The sequence below is a fragment of the Tiliqua scincoides genome, chromosome 7 (assembly GCF_035046505.1).
Source record: "Tiliqua scincoides isolate rTilSci1 chromosome 7, rTilSci1.hap2, whole genome shotgun sequence".
NCBI lineage: Eukaryota > Metazoa > Chordata > Lepidosauria > Squamata > Scincidae > Tiliqua > Tiliqua scincoides.
In genome coordinates this window covers 76,348,540-76,367,228 of record NC_089827.1, presented here as the reverse complement: position 1 = coordinate 76,367,228, position 18,689 = coordinate 76,348,540, and the positions used below count along the sequence as shown (strand labels likewise).

General features: G+C 45.9%; 1 protein-coding gene across 2 annotated transcripts in view; it reads left to right on the top strand.

The window, feature by feature from the left end:
• The window catches only part of TNPO3 (transportin 3), a 291,077-nt gene that overhangs the window by 191,835 nt on the left and 80,553 nt on the right, over positions 1 to 18,689 (top strand). For both annotated transcript variants that reach the window (XM_066634005.1, XM_066634006.1), the window contains one exon: positions 13,405 to 13,545. In XM_066634005.1, coding sequence (XP_066490102.1) covers positions 13,405 to 13,545 — 141 coding nt within the window. The remainder of the gene's footprint in view (positions 1 to 13,404; positions 13,546 to 18,689) is intronic.

Here is an 18,689-nt window from a genome sequence, read left to right as displayed (position 1 = left end):
AAGCCCACTTCCAAGTGCAGGCACAAAGTGTTAGTAAGCTCTAGCACAACTCAGAACTTTAGAGCTCTACCACCTCTTTATCCTCTGACTCAGACAAGGAGAGTGGTCTTTCAGGTAAAGAGGAGGAAGAAGAGAAGGAACACAAGATGTATAGACTATTTCCATCTGACCCCCAGAATGCTAGCCAAGGCATCCCAGGCTTTCAATCTGGCCTCTTTGCCCCAGCCATCTTTTGAGCCCATTCGTAGCAGGGCATCCTTGGCCAAGTCCATCTCCCCCCAAGGTCCTGCCAAGCCAGTGGTTATGCCTTTCCCTGAGATGTTCCATCATGTGGTAGACACAGAATGAGAGCTCCAGTAACAGCCAAACACTCGTCTGTTCAATAAACTGTATTCTGTACCAGAGCAAGTCTTGACATCTCTCAAAGTTCCTGCAATCAGTGCCCCAGTAGCAGCTTTTTATCCTCAGCAGTGTTACCAGTTTTTATGCACTACATGCTTCAGCAACCAATTTGCTTATTGCTTGCGAAGCTGTGTGTGGCCTGAGGATCTGGCCGTCTCACAACCAGGCTGTTGAAGAATGATATTGCCTGAAGAAGGTAGCACTGGCAGCGACCTTCTCCAAGGAAGTCTCATTAGATTCCATTCATCTCTGTGCCAGGTCTCTAAGAGCCAACATCATGGCTTGACACAATATATGGTTGCCGCAGTGAGAGATTGACCCCACCTCCTAGTCACAGCTAGTAGGGGTTCCCTTCCAGGAGACTAAACTGTTTGACCAATGGAGCCCCTTGTGATTCAAAATAAGTTTAAGAGGAAGTAACTATAACTTCTGTCTGGACAGAAGAAGACTAGCAAGAACAATCCCTTCACTTTTTGCTTCTTTCGTACTGACCACTGAGTCAAGGAGACCACGTATGACAGCAAGTGGAACAAGGCTAGTGTTCCCAGAAACAAAGGGCAGGATGAAACATCTTTCAGCACATCCAAAACCAGCAAGGACCAAAGTCATACTTTACACTGGTCGAGAGATTCCTCTCAATCTATAGGAGACTATCTACTGGAGTTGGTTCACAGACTGCTGGCAAGTGATATGTGGATCCTTGAGTCAGTTTTCAATGCACTGGAATTTACCAAATTCTACATTCAGGAGCAGGTTCTAGAAGTAGTCTGTGTCTAGTGATACCACCAAACACCAACAGACACTCCAGGTCATTCAACAGCTGATAGACATTTAGGCAATAAAGCACGTTTTCCCATGACAGAGGAGAATGGGAGTATATTTGGTCCTGTCTTGGTCCCCAAGAAAGAGGCACAAGGGCCATCCTTGGCTTGGTGGCTCAACCTGTTTCCTTCAGAAATGCAAGCTCATGGTAAACATAGATCCATCATGGCAACAATGGAAGAGGGTAGCCTATCTCCATGTTCCCATCCTCCCTCAACATTGCTAATTCCTATAATTCACCTTCAGGACCAGACTCTACAAATTCCCGTCACTCCCCTTTGGGCTGACAGCAGTGCTACATGTATTCACCCAAGGTCCTCACTGATGACGCACCTGTGCTAGAAGGGCATCTCACTGTTCCCACATTTGGAAAACATATTGATAAAGTCTCTCTCCAGGGCCTAGGTGGTCAAGGACCTGCAGCAAACTATGTCTACAAACCTGGGCTTTGTAGTCAGCAAGACTACACTAACTAGCTCTGTCACTAGAGCTGGAACGTTGGGTGTGTTAGTAAACACACAAATCTTCCACATATATCTGTCTGAGAAAAGGAAAAGTGCTCTCAGACAAATGCTCCTTCACATAAAAGCAGTGAACCAAATGGACCTGATCTCTCCCTAGGAGTGAACCTAGCCAACTTGAATGCATCATTAACCACTGACACCAGTCTGCTAGGGTGGGGGACCATATGGTGGACTCTTTCTTCCAGGGGACTTGGTCGCCCAAGGAGTCCAAGTACAGCATCAATCAATGCAAACTTAGGGCAATCAAACTGTTCTTACTTCAATTTCACCACAAGTTCCAGGACCTGCATGTCCCAGTAAACATGGACAACATGGCAGTGAAGACTTGTGTGAACAGCCAGAGGGGACACTTCCTGTCTGTCTTCACCAGAAGGCAATTAAGCTCATGGAGTGGGCAGAACTTGGCATTGTTGAAGGCCGAGCATTTGACCAGGTCCTCCAAAATGTCAGCCTACTGGCTCAGCAGGCACACCTGTGTCAGAATGACAGCAGCACCCAAATGTTTTCACATGGTAACGAGGAGGTTCAGGCTTCCACTAGTGGATCTTTTCATGTACAATAAGCCGCTCAAAAGATTCGTTTCAAGGTCACAGGAAAAAGGAGCAGAAGGTGTAGATGCTCTCCTGTGCCAATGGCCAACAGGTCTGCTATATGCATTTCTTCCAGTATCTCATCTACCATTGATTCTGCAGAGGAAAAACCCTTTCTCATAAAGGTGCTTCAACCAGAGGTCATTCTGATCACTTCAAAATGGCCCAGATAACTCTGGTATTTTGACTTGGTCAGGCCCTCGGTCAATATCCTTTCCCGCAAGGTCCAAGATGCCCAAGGTCCTTATGCCCTAACCCAAGCATCCTTCTCCCCCAACCCAGTACACCCAAAGGAGAAGGCCTGGCAAACGTTCTACACTGAAAGAACCAGGGAGGTATGCAAGTCAGATGCCTGTGGTGGTCAGGGGTTTCGTTACTGGGAGAAGAGAATTTGCCACTTCTGTGTCTCTGTGACTGAGGGTCACTATTGGTCATTGGCTAAAATGCCACCAGACGGTATCATTGCCCACTCCCTCAGGGGGACCACCACTTCTGCTGCTTTTGAGGATTACCACTTGCTGGTGGAGATCTGCAGAGCAGTAACCTGGTAATCTGTCCACACCTTTCTGAAACACTACAAATTGGACATGGCACAAAGGCCTCTTTCAGCATGAAGGTCCTTCAGAAGGTGGCAGGCTTTGAGTAAGTCGCCTCGATTGGCCCACCCAAATATGCTGTTCTGTTATACCTCACAAATTAAGAATGCCCCCCTTCCTTCTCTCACAGAAAAATGGAATTTCTTATCTGAGAAATTCTCTTCTGGGAAGGGGGTATTCAGCGCACCAGACTTGGAGCCTCACTCTTCTTGGTGATAGGCTACATGTAGGGTGGTAGATAGATAAACCTGCTTTTCCTGCTTCTGCAGATAGGGTCAGTATTCTCATCTAACCAATCCAGTTCCTCTGTACATAGGCTGCAACTTCATGGCTGCTTTTTTAGGTTTGTTTCTTTTCATTGTACTTGAGGCTAATATGGCACAACACTTTCAAGCCACTTCGGGTTGTGACCATGATGGGGAGGGAGATTTTGTTTTTGTTCATGTTCTTCAGTTGTTGGCTTGAGGTAGGATATCTTCCTACAAGACTTCCAGTTTCATCTGGCCCTACCTCTTGGAAAAGAAGGGGCATCTCATAGATCAAGAATTCTCCCTTTCTAGAACAGGAATTCTCATGTTAGAAATTCTGGTTTGGGAGAAAGAACAAAACTTCCACTTGCATCTTGTTTTCATGATTCACTCTGTTTTCAAGTTTCCAAAAATATTATCAAAAACTGGAGGCAAGAAAATACTATAGACATATCCTCTTCCATATCATTCATTCCTGCTCTTTTACAGCTTACATTGGTTATTTAACAGATACACTCTGCCTGTGTTGTTAATTCTTAAAACACTAAGAGTAATATGTTGTATGCAAGTGATTGGGAAAACTTCAACTGTTGAACATCTGCTTGAATGTGCCCTCTCCACCTCAGTATCAAACTGAAATAACAACACAAAATAAGAGTGCATGGTTTCTAATTGGTAAAGCCAGCATAATATACAAGTTTGTACAAAGTTTTAATTATTTACATTTCATTTATGTATTTAAATTCAATCTTTCCTAACCTGATAATAAAATTCAAAGTGGCTTACAAGAAATAAAATTGATTCAAACTGAATAAATCCATAAGAACATAAGAACAACCCCGCTGGATCAGGCCATAGGCCCATCCAGTCCAGCTTCCTGTATCTCACAGTGGCCCACAAAATGCCCCAAGGAGCATCCTGGTGCCCTCCCTTGCATCTGACATAGCCCATTTCTAAAATCAAGAGGTTGCACATACACATCATGGTTTGTAACCCGTAATGGATTTTTCCTCTAGAAATTTGTCCAATCCCCTTTTAAAGGCATCCTGGCCAGATGCCGTCACCACATCCTGTGGCAATAAGTTCCACAGACCAACCACATGCTGAGTAAAGAAATATTTTCTTTTGTCTGTTCTAACTCTCCCAACACTCAATTTTAGTGGATGTCCCCTGGTTCTGATATTATGTGAGAGTGTAAAGAGCATCTCCCTATCCACTCTGTCCATCCCCTGCATAATTTTGTATGTCTCAATCATGTCCCCCCTCAGGCACCTCTTTTCTAGCCTAGAGAGGCCCAAAGGCCATAGCCTTTCTCATAAGGAAGGTGCCCCAGCCCAGTAATCATCTTAGTCGCTCTCTTTTGCACCTTTTCCATTTCCACTATGTCCTTTTTGAGATGTGGCGACCAGAAATGGACACAGTACTCCAGGTGTGGCCTTACCATTGATTTACACAATGGCATTACAATATTACCTGTCTTATTCTCAATGCCTTTCCTAATGATCCCAAGCATAGAATTGGCCTTCTTTACTGCCACCGCACATTGAGTCGACACTTTCATCGACCTGTCCACCACCACCCCAAGATCTCTCTCCTGATCTGTCACAGACACCTCAGAACCCATTAGCCTATATGTGAAGTTTTGATTTTTTGCCCCAATGTGCATGACTTTACACTCTTCATTGAAACGCATCCATCATTTTGCTGCCTATTCTGCCAGTTTAGAGAGATCCCCCTGGAGCCCCTCACAATCACTTCTGGTCCTCACCACTCAGAAAAGTTTGGTGTCATCTGCAAACTTTGCCACCTCACTTCTCAACCCTGTCTACAGGTTGTTTATGAAGAGGATGAAAAGCATCGGTCCCAGGACAGATCCTTGGGGCACACAGCTTTTCCCCTCTCCATTGTGAAAATTGCCCATTGACACCCACTCTCTGTTTCCTGGTCTTCAACCAGTTCCCAATCCAGGAGAGGATCTGCCCTCTAATTCCCTGAATGTGGAGTTTTTTTTAGTAGCCTTTGGTGAGGGACCGTGTCAAACACCTTCTGAAATTCCAGATATATAATGTCCACGGGTTCTCCCACATCCACATGCCTGTTGTCCTTTTCAAAGAATTCTAAAATGTTAATGAGGCAAGACTAACCCTTACAGAAGTCATGCTGATTCTCCCTCAGCAAGGCTTGTTCAATTAGGTCTGAAACATCTTCTCTTTTAACCTCTATCTGACTTAACTCCTCAGTCAGGAGGGGCCATTCGGGCAGCAGTATCTGCCTGAGGTCTTCTGCCATGAAGACAGATGCAAAGAACTCATTTAATTTCTCTGCCATATCTAAGTCTCCTTTTATCTCTCCTTTCCCTCCCTGATCATCTAGAGCAGGGGTATCCAAACTTTTTGGCAGGAGGGCCACATCATCTCTCTGACACTGCAGGGGCCAGAAAAAAAAAGAATTCATTTACATTTCAAATTTAAATATATTCACATTAATTTACATAAATGAATATATTAGAGATGGAACTTATATGAATGCATGATGGTCTTGCAATAGCTTAAGGCCTATAAAAGACCTTGTATAAAGCAAGGCTGGCCTTTCCTTCAGTGCTGCTGCTGTATCACATATGTGAAACAGCAAGCAGTGGAGAAAGCCCTCGTCCCACAGCTCATGCAAGAGGTACAAAGGTCACCCTCATGCTAAGAGCAGTTGTGTTGGGCCAGCACGGGCTCCAGCAAGTCTCTGGAGGGCCAGAGGCTGATTGGAAACTGGGGGCTCCCTGCGGGCCAGATTGGGAGCAAGTGGGCCCATCTAATCTAGAGGGCCAACCGCTTGGTGGGTTTCCTGCTTCTAACATATCTGAAGAAGCTTTTATTATTCCCCTTAATGTTGCTGGCCATGTGTTCCTCATAGTAATGAGGAGAATAAAAAGGAACATAAATGTGGCAAAAAAAATGTAAGAAGGTGATACGGGAGGCCAAGCGAGACTATGAGGAACGCATGGCCAGCAACATTAAGGGAAATAATAAAAGCTTCTTCAAATATGTTAGAAGCAGGAAGCCCGCCAGAGAAGCGGTTGGCCCTCTGGATGGTGAGGGAGGGAAAGGGGAGATAAAAGGAGACTTAGAGATGGCAGAGAAATTAAATGAGTTCTTTGCATCTGTCTTCACGACAGAAGACCTCGGACAGATACCGCTGCCCAAACGGCCCCTCCTGACTGAGGAGTTAAGTCAGGTAGAGGTTAAAAGGGAAGATGTTTCAGACCTCATTGACAAATTAAAGATCAATAAGTCACCAGGCCCTGATGGCATCCACCCTAGAGTTATTAAGGAATTGAAGAATGAAGTTGCTGACCTCTTGACTAAGATATGCAACTTGTCCCTCAAAACGGCCACGGTGCCAGAAGATTGGAGGATAGCAAATGTCATGCCTATCTTTAAAAAGGGAAAGAGGGGGGACCCGGGAAACTATAGGCCGGTCAGCCTAACATCTATACCGGGTAAGAAGGTGGAATGCCTCATCAAAGATAGAATCTCAAAACACATAGATGAACAGGCCTTGCTGAGGGAGAAACAGCATGGCTTCTGTAAGGGTAAGTCTTGCCTCACGAACCTTATAGAATTCTTTGAAAAGGTCAACAGGCAAGTGGATGTGGGAGAACCCGTGGACATTATATATCTGGACTTTCGGAAGGTGTTCAACACAGTCCCTCACCAAAGGCTACTGAAAAAACTCCACAGTCAGGGAATTAGAGGACAGGTCCTCTCATGGATTGAGAACTGGTTGAAGGCCAGGAAACAGAGAGTGGGTGTCAATGGGCAATCTTCACAGTGGAGAGAAGTGAAAAGCGGTGTGCCCCAAGGATCCTTCCTGGGACCGGTGCTTTTCAACCTCTTCATAAATGACCTGGAGACAGGGTTGAGCAGTGAAGTGGCTAAGTTTGCAGACGACACCAAACTTTTCCGAGTGGTAAAGACCAGAAGTGATTGTGAGGAGCTCCAGAAGGATCTCTCCAGACTGGCAGAATGGGCAGCAAAATGGCAGATGCGCTTCAATGTCAGTAAGTGTAAAGTCATGCACATTGGGGCAAAAAATCAAAACTTTAGATATAGGCTGATGGGTTCTGAGCTGTCTGTGACAGATCAGGGGAGAGATCTTGGGATGGTGGTGGACAGGTCGATGAAAGTGTCGACCCAATGTGCGGCGGCAGTGAAGAAGGCCAGTTCTATGCTTGGGATCATTAGGAAGGGTATTGAGAACAAAACGGCTAATATTATAATGCCGTTGTACAGATCTATGGTAAGGCCACACCTGGAGTATTGTGTCCAGTTCCGGTCGCAGCATCTCAAAAAAGACATAGTGGAAATGGAAAAGGTGCAAAAGAGAGCGACTAAGATGATTACGGGGCTGGGGCACCTTCCTTATGAGGAAAGGCTACGGTGTTTGGGCCTCTTCAGCCTAGAAAAGAGACGCCTGAGGGGGGACATGATTGAGACATACAAAATTATGCAGGGGATGGACAGAGTGGATAGGGAGATGCTCTTTACACTCTCACATAACACCAGAACCAGGGGACATCCACTCAAATTGAGTGTTGGGAGAGTTAGAACAGACAAAAGAAAATATTTCTTTACTCAGCGTGTGGTTGGTCTGTGGAACTCCTTGCCACAGGATGTGGTGATGGCGTCTAGCCTGGACGCCTTTAAAAGGGATTGGGCAAGTTTCTGGAGGAAAAAGCCATTACGGGTATCAAGCCATAATGTGTATGTGCAACCCCGATTTTAGAAATGGGTTATGTCAGAATGCCAGATGCAAGGGAGGGCACCAGGATGAGGTCTCTTGTTATCTGGTGTGCTCCTTGGGGCATTTGGTGGGCCGCTGTGAGATACAGGAAGCTGGACTAGATGGGCCTATGGCCTGATCCAGTGGGGCTGTTCTTATGAGAAGGAATTGGGAATGGAAGCATGATGAGATGCAATAGATGGTTTGGCACAATGAGAGCTTGCAGGGATAAAGGAGCTAATAAACAGCCCATCTTGATGGATTCCATGTACAAGTGTTTTTATGCAAATGCCTGAAGTCTCTGAGCTGAAGCTGGGGTGTCTACTGCTGACGGTGGAAGAACTGGAGAGTTTGGTGGCTGTGGAAAACATTGATATAGTGGGCATAATGGAAACATGGTGGAATGCGGCGAATCAGTGGGATACTGCAATCCCAGGCTATCAACTCTAGAGGAGGTACAGAGAGGGTTGTGTTGCAGGTGGGGTGACCTTTTCTGTTAACGAACATGTTAAGGAAGGGGTAGAATCCAGCAAAGTAGAGGTTGAAGGCTGGACACCACCATAGAATTGCTGTGGGTTAAATTACCTGGTTTGAGGAGAAATGTAATACTTAGAACATGCTATCGCTGGACCAGAAACCTGCAGGGGACCTTAAAATGAGGAAGTAGTTCAGGGAAATTTGAGGAGAGACAGGGTTGTAATTATGGGAGACTTCAATTATGCTCATATTGACTGAGTCAATTCTTGCTCTGGTTACGAAAGAGAGACCAAATTCCTTGACTTGCTAAATGACTGTGCCTTAGAGCCGTTAGTCATGGGGCCCATCGGAGGACACGTGATTCTGGATTTAATATTGTGTGGTACTCAGGACTTTGGTAGAGATGTAAATGTTACTGAGCCATTGAGGAACAGTGACCATGCTGCAATCCATTTTGGCATGCACATCAAGTGAGGAGCACCAAGCAAATCTGACACAGAATCTCTTGACTTCCGAAGGGCAGACTTCCCTCAAATGAGCAGGTTATAAAAGGAGGTTGAATGGGAAGATGAAAGGAGTTCAGTCTCTCCAGAGCGCATAGAGACTGTTTAAAACAACCCACCAGAGAAGCGGTTGGCCCTCTGGATGGTGAGGGAGGGAAAGGGGAGATAAAAGGAGTTTTGAAGATGGCAAAGAAATGAAATGAGTTCTTTACATCTGTCTTCATGGCAGAAGATCTCAGGCAGATATCGTTGCCTGAACAGCCCTTCCTGAACAAGGAATTGTCAGATAGATGTTAAAAAAGATGTTTCAGGCCTTATTGACATATTAAATAATAAGTCACCAGGCCAAGATTGCATCCACTCAAGAGTTATTAAGTAAGTGAAGAATTATCTAATCTCATGGCTAAAATATGCAACTTGGCCATGATACCAGAGGATTAGAGGATAGCAAATGTCACGCCTATCTTTAAAAGAGAAAGGAGAGGTGACCCAGGAAACTATAGGCCAGTCAGCGTAGCATCTATTCCGGGTAAGATGGTGGAATACTTCATCAAAGATAGAGTCTCAAAACACAGACGAACAAGCCTTGCTGAGGGAGAATCAGCCTGGCTTCTGTAGGGGTAAGTCTTGCCTCACGAACCTTTTAGAATTCTTTGAAAAGGTCAACAGGCATGTGGATGCGGAAGAACTCGTGTCTATATCTGGACTTTCAGAAGGCGTTCAACATGCTCTGTCATCCAGGCTGCTGAGGAAACTCCACAGTCAGGGAATGAGAGGGCAGGTCCTCTCAGCCACGACCTGGAAACTGGTTGAAGACCAGGAAACAGAGTGAGTTTCAATGGACAATTTTCAGAATGGTGAAAAGCAGTGTGCCCCAAGGATTTGTTCTGGGACCAATGCTTTTCAACCTGTTCATAAAGGACTGGAGACAGGGCTAAGCAGCGAGGTGGCCAAGTTTGCAAATGACACCAAACACTTTTGAATGTTGAAGACCAGAAAAGATTGTGAGGAGGATTGTGAGATGTCCCTTGGTTCTGGTATGTGAGAGGGAAACGAACATATCTGTATCCCCTTTGTAGACATGGATCTAGAGGAAGAACCACAAATACCTAAATTAAGTTTAAACCATTTATTAATGGTTCTTTTAATAGTAATATAAGAAATTGGAACAAGATCTTAACCAGATTGTTTCTCAGCCAAACTAGTACCAGATTTATTGTATACCTAGGCACTAGCAAAGAGGCCCACTGGAGCTTGGCTTAAGGTTCTGGCAACACTCTATCCCATGAACAAGTTTTAAAAGTCTCAATTATGTTCCCCCTCAAGTACCTTTTTTCTAGATAGAAGAGCCCCAAATGCTGTAGCCTTTCCACATAAGGGAGGTGCCTTAGCCCAGCACATTTTGGTGCCCTCATCTGCACCTTTACTACTTCTACTATACCCTTTTTGAAATGTGGTAACCAGAACTGTACACAATACTCCAGATGTGGCCTTACCACTTATTTATACAATGGAATTATAATATTGGGCATTTTATACTCCGTCCCTTTTTAAATTATTCTGAGCATGGAATTGGACTTATTCACAGCTGCCAAACACAGGATCAGCACTTTTATTGAGCTATTAACCAGTGCCCAAAGCTCTCTCTGTTGATCTGTCACAGACAGCTCAGAACCCATCAGCCTATATGTGAAGTTTTGATTTTTTGCCCCAGTGTGCATGACTTTACATTTATTTGCACTGAAGCACATCTGCTATTTTGCTGCCCATTCTCCCAGTTTTATCCTTCTGGAGCTCTTCAAAATCCCTTCTGGTCTTCATTATCCAGAAAAATTTAGTGTCATTTGCAAACTTGGTCACCCTGCTGCTTATCCCTGTCTCCAGATCATTTATGCAAAACACTGGTCCCAGGACAGATCCCTGAGGCACACTACTTTTCACCTCTCTCCATTGTGAAAATTGCCCACTGAGACCCACTCTCTGTTTCCTGGTCAAGAAAACCTACCCTCTGATTCCTTGACTGTGGAATGTTCTCAGCAGTCTTTTTGTGTGGGACCATGTCAAATGCCTTCTGAAAAACCAGCTATATAATATCCACTGATTCGTTTGCATCCCCATACACATTACTAACAGGCTCTTGACCTTTTCAAAGAATTTCATAAGACTTACCCTTACTGTCAGGTCAGCAGAGGAGGATAGCCCTTGCTTTCCCGATAGCAGAATGGTACAGGAGCGTAGGGAGATTGCAAAAGAAGCAGGCGATCCTAAACAGAGCCAAAGAAGCAGACACAGGCTTGTTTGTTGCAGAAGCAAGTATTGGTAAACAGAGCAGGCAGAAGAGTAGTCAGTCAAAAGGTCCAGAAGTCAGGGATACAGCAGGTCACAGTCACGAGAAGGTGGTCCAAATCAGTACACAAACCAGCAGCACGGCATGCAGAAACTCCACCACAACAACCCACACCTTGGTGTCTGTGCTTGCCCCATATATACCGGGGTCAGCCAATCAGAGTAGGGTGACCTCATAGTCACAAGACAGTCTTGTGACCCACTCTGATTGGCTGTCCACTCCACCATGGCCTACGTGACTCTGCACACATCTTTCGCCAAGTCACATGACTACCACCTGTAACAGGTGCAGCTGATTGCTACTCAGCATACCAGGCCTGGACATCAAGACCCCTCCTGCCACATCCTGGCTTATAACAATTCAGGGCCTGGGATGCCAAAGGCCTGACACTTACAGCAGACATGTTGATTCTTCCACAGCATAGCTTGTTCTTCTGTGGGTTTCACAATTATATGTTTGACCGTCTTACTTGGAACAGATGGTAGGCTGACTGGTTTGCAATTTCCTGGGCTCCCTCTCCTTCCTTTTTTAAGTGTCATTTAGTGTGACATTAGCTATTCTCCAATCCTTTGGCACAGTGGCAGTTTCATGGAACAAGTTGCATACTCTAGTCAAAAGATCATCAACTTCAGTCTTCAGTTTTTTGATCCACTCAAGTGGATACCACTGAGCTTGATGACTTATTGATCTTTAATTTGTCAGTTAAGTTTGAGATGTCTTCTCTATTAGTCTAGATTTGACTTAATTCCTTTCTTAGTCACAAGGAGCTGTTCGGTCAGCTTGAGGTATTCTGCCACAAAGACAGATGTAACAAACTCATTTGATTTCTCTGCCATCTCCCTTTCCTTCTCTCACCGTACAGCAGGCCAACTGCTTCTCTGACAGGTTTCCTAACATATTTGAAGAAGCTTTCATTATTCGCCTTAGTATTACTGCTGGCCATACACGCCTGAAATACTTTCTTGGTCCCCATATTATAATCTTACAATTTGGAGGGGGGGGGGGCACAGTCTATTCCTTTTTATTCTCCTCCTTGACCTTTACAGCCTCTCTAACCTCTCCTCCAGCTAACCCTCCTGGACTTAGTCAAGCCCTCTTCACAGAATGCAGTTTCACTGGGCCTGTACTACTGTTGATTTAAACAGCCTCCATGCACCCTAGGGACATTGGACTCCTTTTATCTTCCCTTACAACTTCTTTCTAAATAGTCTTCTCCTTTTGAGGGAAGTCTGCTCATTGGAAGTGAAGGGTTTTCCTGTCTGATTTGCTTGGCACTCTTCCCCTGATGTGCATGGTGAAACAGATCACAGCATGGTCACTGTTCCCCCAATGGCTCAGTAACATTCACATTCCTAGCCAGGTCTTGAGTACCACATACTAGCAAGTTCAGAGACGCCTGTCTTTGGTGAGCCCCATGACTAATTGGGCAAGGCACAGCATATTAAGAAATCCAGACTCTTTTTCATGACCAGAGCATGAACTGACCTAGATATGAGGATAATTATATCAAATTATAGGTTCGAATCCCCCCTCAACCATGAAGCTTCCTGGGTGAGCTTGGGCCAGTCTCTCAGCCTTACCTACCTCACAGGGTTGTTGGGAGGACAGAAGGAGGGGAGCAGCTGTGTACACCACCCTAAGCTCTTTGGAGGAAGGGCGGTATAAAAATTTGAAAAATAAAATAAATAAAATAATTGAAGTCCCCCATGATTGCAACCTTATCCCTCACTTATGCCTTCCTGATTTTTTTTTTTTTTTCGTTTCAGGGTGTCCTTCAGGTTTTTGATCCAGATGACAATAACATGCTCTCACTATTATATAGCTCCTTGGGGTTGAAAGTTTCACCTACAGTTATGTGAATTGAGTATTTCTGTGAACTGAGGACTCCTTGGTTCCCAGTTTAGTTTCATAGTCACCATGCTTGCAGTATAAGCTTCCGTTATAAGCTAGGTATCAGTTAATTCTCTACTCCAAACTAATGAAAAAGAGTTTTGTTCATTGCAAAGCAATGTGTGTGAGCTATTTTGTTACAGTTGGATTTGGGTGTCTTTTGAAGCTCCTTGTGATAATTTTCACTGAAAACTATTTTTTTCTCTGTCACATCTTTAATCCTTTTGTGCAGATCTGGCCAGTTCTGTCAGAGACCCTGAACAAATACCGTGCTGATAACCGCATTGTGGAACGCTGCTGCCGATGCCTGCGCTTTGCTGTCCGTTGTGTAGGCAAAGGGTCAGCAGCACTCTTGCAGCCACTGGTCACTCAGGTAACAGAGAAAACTCACACACATGCATGCATGACTTACATATAAGTTTATTTTTATTGGATATACATGTTCTCTAGTGGTTCCAAGGTGACTTAGTCTCCAGTTTCTGGGAAGCTCCTCCATCTTGGGCAGGTAAGGTCCACATGGTGTTGTTCGGGAGGGAAGGGCTCCCTGGAATTCCCAGACTGATCTTGCCTCAAATGCAGGTAATAAGTTCTTCGGCTTGCTCCTAGAGAATCCATGTCTCAGTCATCTCTCTTCTCCAATGGTCCTGTAGGTGGCTCAGTCTTGGCATCTGGGAGGCAAGCAGGGTCAGATGAACTGAGTCTTCTGGGATGGGGGCTCTCAGTGTTCCCCAAACTGATCTTGTCCTGCAACCAGGCAACAGAGTCTACTCTTTATTCAGCAAAGAACAAGTCTTCAGAAAAGGGTGGAGACCTTTTTCTCAGCACTTGTACTTCAGCAGCAGCAGCCCTCAGTTTCTCAGGTACAAAGGGAAAGCTTTATTGGCTACAGCACACATGAAGATCCAGCAATGCAGCACAATAGCAGCTCACCTCTTTTTCACATTTTATTTATTTATTTACTTCATTTGTGCCCCGCCTTTCTCCCTGAAGGGACCCAAGGCAGCTTACAACAATCATTAAAATCACAAAAACATGAATTAAAACAAGATTAAAACATTAATAACAAAAAATATTCTTAAAAACAGCAATCAGATAGAAAGATATAAAAGTAGCAGACATCAGCAGTTTATTAAAAGACCCCAACCCTTTAAAAGTTAAATGATGTTAAAAAAGCCAGGAACTCAGAAGGCTTGTCTGAAAAGAAATGTCTTCAGGCCTCACTGGAAAGTTTCAAGAGAGGGAACAGTTCATAAATCAAGGGGGAGGGAGTTCCAGAGTGTTGGTGCCACTGCTGAGAAGGCACTATTTCTTGCAGCTGCCCCACATACCTCCCTGGGCGGTGGCACTTGTAAAAAGGCTTTCTCCAATGACCTAAGGCTGAGGTATTAAATCTGTGTAGGGGTTCCCCAGGGAGGTGTGGCTAGCCCCAGGAGTGTCATGAGGCATCTTCGGGAGAGAGGTGGACATAGCTGCTCAGCTCAGCTGCACATGCTGCCTCCCTACTTGCTGCTTTTCTGCAGCTATGGTGGGTGGGGCAGTGTGAGGTGGGAAGGGTATGTGAAACATGTTGGGGGGAGGTGCCATCCCACCAAATCAAGAGAAGGCTGGCTGGGCAGCTTCAGAGGTGCTGCCTCTCATCAGCACAGGGCACGCTCCTGTCAGGCTTCAAACTGGGAGGGTAGCTTGACCTAGAGAGAGCGACACAGCACTTTCCTCCACTTGGAAAGGAGGGAGCCCAGCCTGCTCTTAGTGGGGGGAATGTCCAAATGCCCCAGCCTGCATTCCTCCATCTTGCCTGGGGGGAATAGGGGCGGCATCTGCATGTTGGGGTGTATGTGTGTGAGCATGCCCCCATCTACTTTGGGGTGAGTTGTGATCTTGCTCTGTGTGGCTGCAATCCTATGCACGCTTTCCTGGGAGTAAGCCCCATTGACTCAAATGGGACTTACTTCTGAGTAGACCTACATAGGCTTGGGGTCTGTGTCAGCTTAACCAAGGATCTTCACCTTTCTCTTTTTCCTCCCCCTTCAGAAAAGAAAAAAAAGCCACTCTTGATGGCTTTGTCTCCAAAAATTGATTAAAAAATAAAAATACCCATTCCTTTTCAGCCACCCCCTTTTTCCTGGAAAAACACTGGAATAGTCCCAAGGCCCAAACGCTGTAGCCTTTACTCATAGGGAAGGTGCCCCAGCCCAGTAATCATTTTTGTTGCTCTCTTTTGCACCTTTTCCATCTCCACTATATTCCTTTTGAGATGTGGCGACCAGAACTGGATGCAATACTCCAGGTGTGGCCTTACCATTGATTTGTACAAGGGCATTATAATATTAGCTGTCTCATTCTCAATGCCTATCCTAATGATCCAAAGCATGGAATTAGCCTTCTTTACTGCCGCCACGCTTTGGGTCGACACTTTCATTGAGTTGTCCAAAAGGACCCCAAGATCTCTCTCATCTGTCTCAGACAGCTCAGAACCCATTAGCCTATATCTGAGGTATTCAATCGGTGGGGAGGTATGGCTAGCCTCCAGGGGCTTGTGGAGAGTTGGCCACAGCTGCCCAACTCAGCTCAGCTGCACAGGCTGCCTCCTGACTTGCTGCTTTTCTGTGGCTGTGAACGAGGTGGGTGGGGCAGTGTGAGGTGGGGAGGGCCTGTGAAACATGATGGGGGGAGGTGGGAGAGAAGGCTGGCTGGGCAGTGGCAGAGGTGCTGCATCTCATCAGCACAGGGCATGCTCCTGTCAGGCTTCAAACTGGGATGGAAACCTGACCTAGAGAGAGCTATGAAGCTCTCTCCTCTGCTTGGGAAGGAGGGAGTTCAGCCTGCTCTTAGTGGGGGGGATGTCCAAATGCCCCAGCCTGCATTCCTCCATCTTGCCTGGGGGGAATAGGGGCGGCATCTGCATGTTGGGGTGTATGTGTGTGAGCATGCCCCCATCTACTTTGGGGTGAGTTGTGATCTTGCTCTGTGTGGCTGCAATCCTATCCACGCTTTCCTGAGCATAAGCCCCATTGACTCAAATGGGACTTACTTCTGAGTAGACCTACATAGGCTTGGGGTCTGTGTCGGGTTAACCAAGGATCTTCACCTTTCTCTTTTTCCTCCCCCTTCAGAAAAGAAAAAAAAGCCATTCTTGATGGCTTTGTCTCCAAAAATTGATTAAAAAATAAAAACACCCATTCCTTTTCAGTCATCCCCCTTCTTCCTCCTGTCTCCTTTTTTGGGGAGGGTACTTCCCATGTTGGCTGCTATTATAAGACAAAAGGCACAATCCTAGCTAGGTCTACTCTGAGGCAAGTCCTATTGTGTTGAATGGGACTTACTCCTGGAAAGTGAGGTTAGAATTGCAGCCAAACAGTCTCTGGGTCTCAGTTTCACATCAGTTTGCAATTAGCAGATTACATAAAATAAAGTCTTCCTCTCCCCCAGCAAATTCATCACTCCCCCCCCCCCTTAAAAGAAAGAAAAAAACATCCATTTCCAAAACCCTCCAGGGGTGCTGCTTACAAACTCAGGGCACAATCCTAACAGGTTTACTCCGAAGTAAGTCATATTTTGTTCAGTGGAGCTTACTCTCAGGTAAGTGTGGTTAGGATTGCAGCTGTAGAGTGCTGGCAGCTCTGCTGAAGATTTGACTTCTCTTGTTTTTTTGTTTCTAGTGTATAATTATAACACCTTCTTCCCCATTTTGGGGGTAACTGAAGTGAGGTGATATAATGGGGAGCCGTGGCCAATGATCACAAGGATCAGGGGAGATGTGGGCCAAAAAAGTTCAAGAACCACTGACCTAAGGGGAAGGGCCAGATTATATGGGAGTAGGTGATCTCTAAGATACCCTGGCCCAGAGCAGTATAGAGCTTTAAGGTCAAAACCAGCACCTAGAATTGCACCCAGAAACGAATGGGCAGCCAATGCAGCCACTGGAGAAGTGACCCAACAGAGTCAAACTGCCTACCTCCACTAACCACACGGGCCGCTACATTGCGCACTAATTGCAGTTTCCGAACTGTCTTCAATGGCAGCCCCACAGAGAGCGTGTTACAATAATCTAACCTCGATGTCACTGTGGCATGGATCACCATGACCAGGTCTGCACAATCCTAGTACGGCCACAGCTGGCATACCGGCCAAAGGTGAGCAAAGGCCCCCCTGGCCATAGCCACCACCTGAGAATCCAGGAGCAGCTGTGAATCTAGGCAGACCCCCAAGCTGCCAACCTGCTCCTTCAGGGGGAGTGCAACCCCATTCAGTGCAGGCCGATACTCCAGCACCTGCATCAAGGATTTCTGAACCAGGAGAACCTCTGTCTTCTCCGGATTTAATTTCAGCTTGTTAGCCCTCATCCAGATCCCCACCGCCTCCAGACAGCGCTCAAGGACCCCAACCACTACCCTGGGGGAAAGGGGAGATAGAGCTGGGTGTCAGCAACATATTGATGGCACCCCACTCCAAACCTCTCCCAGTTTTATGTAGATGTTAAATAGCACGGGGGACAGAATTGAACCCTGTAGTACCCCGCACCTCAAAGGTGAGGGTGTCGAACAGGCATTCCCCAGCACCACCATCTGGGACTGATCTTCCAAGTAGGAGTACCAATCCACTGCAGAACAGTGCCTCCAACTCCTAACTGTGTCAATTGACCCAGAAGGGTTACATGGTCAATGGTATTGAAAGCCACTGAGCAGGCAGGTAGATGGCCTCACACTCCAAAGGAGTCTGTCCACATCTTCAGGCTGTACCCTCCCTGTCCACTTGGCCAGCCCCCCCCCCAGCAGCTCTTATTAGCCAAGCTGGGCAAGGGTCAAGCAGGCAGATGGCCTCACTCCAAAGTGTCTACATCCTCAGTCTGTACAAGCTGAAAAGAATCCACAAAACTGGACAGGCAGTTGCCAAAGGGACATCACTAGACATTGTCATTGTGGCATCCAAGTTGTGATGTGTTCATTTCACTTGTACATTAAGGGCAAATGCAATCTTTATTTGAACATCCCACACAATGAGCCAGGTGGCAGAAAGGAACGAGCTGCACAAGAAGAGGAGATCAACCTGTGGGTATTGTCAGCAGGCACTAGTAGCAGCAGAAGAAGAAACTCAACCCTTCTTTAACTCATGATTTCAAGAATCCTCAACAGGAAGGTGACCCGCAGCACATTTAGGAGAGATCCCACTCCTTCATTAAGGGTGAGATGAGAAAGCTAGGCAGCTTTGTGCTGCGCAATTGACACTGAAATGTGCCCATCTCCCCCATCATTCTGGCAGCAGAGACTGTGGCACACACACTGCTGGTGTGGCAAAGAGCAGGTTAATTCTCCCTATTGAACCACCTAAAACTCATAGCTGAGGACAGGAGCACTGAGGACAGGTGCTCAGGAGCTGAGGACAGGTGGTGAAAGAATTATATTCATTAGTACAGGCAATTGCCCTGGAAACAAAACTGAAGAATCTGGAAGAGTTTTTCAACCATTTTCAACCACTATGCTCCAAGTTCCTGCATCTGCATCTGTGGACCTTTCACAG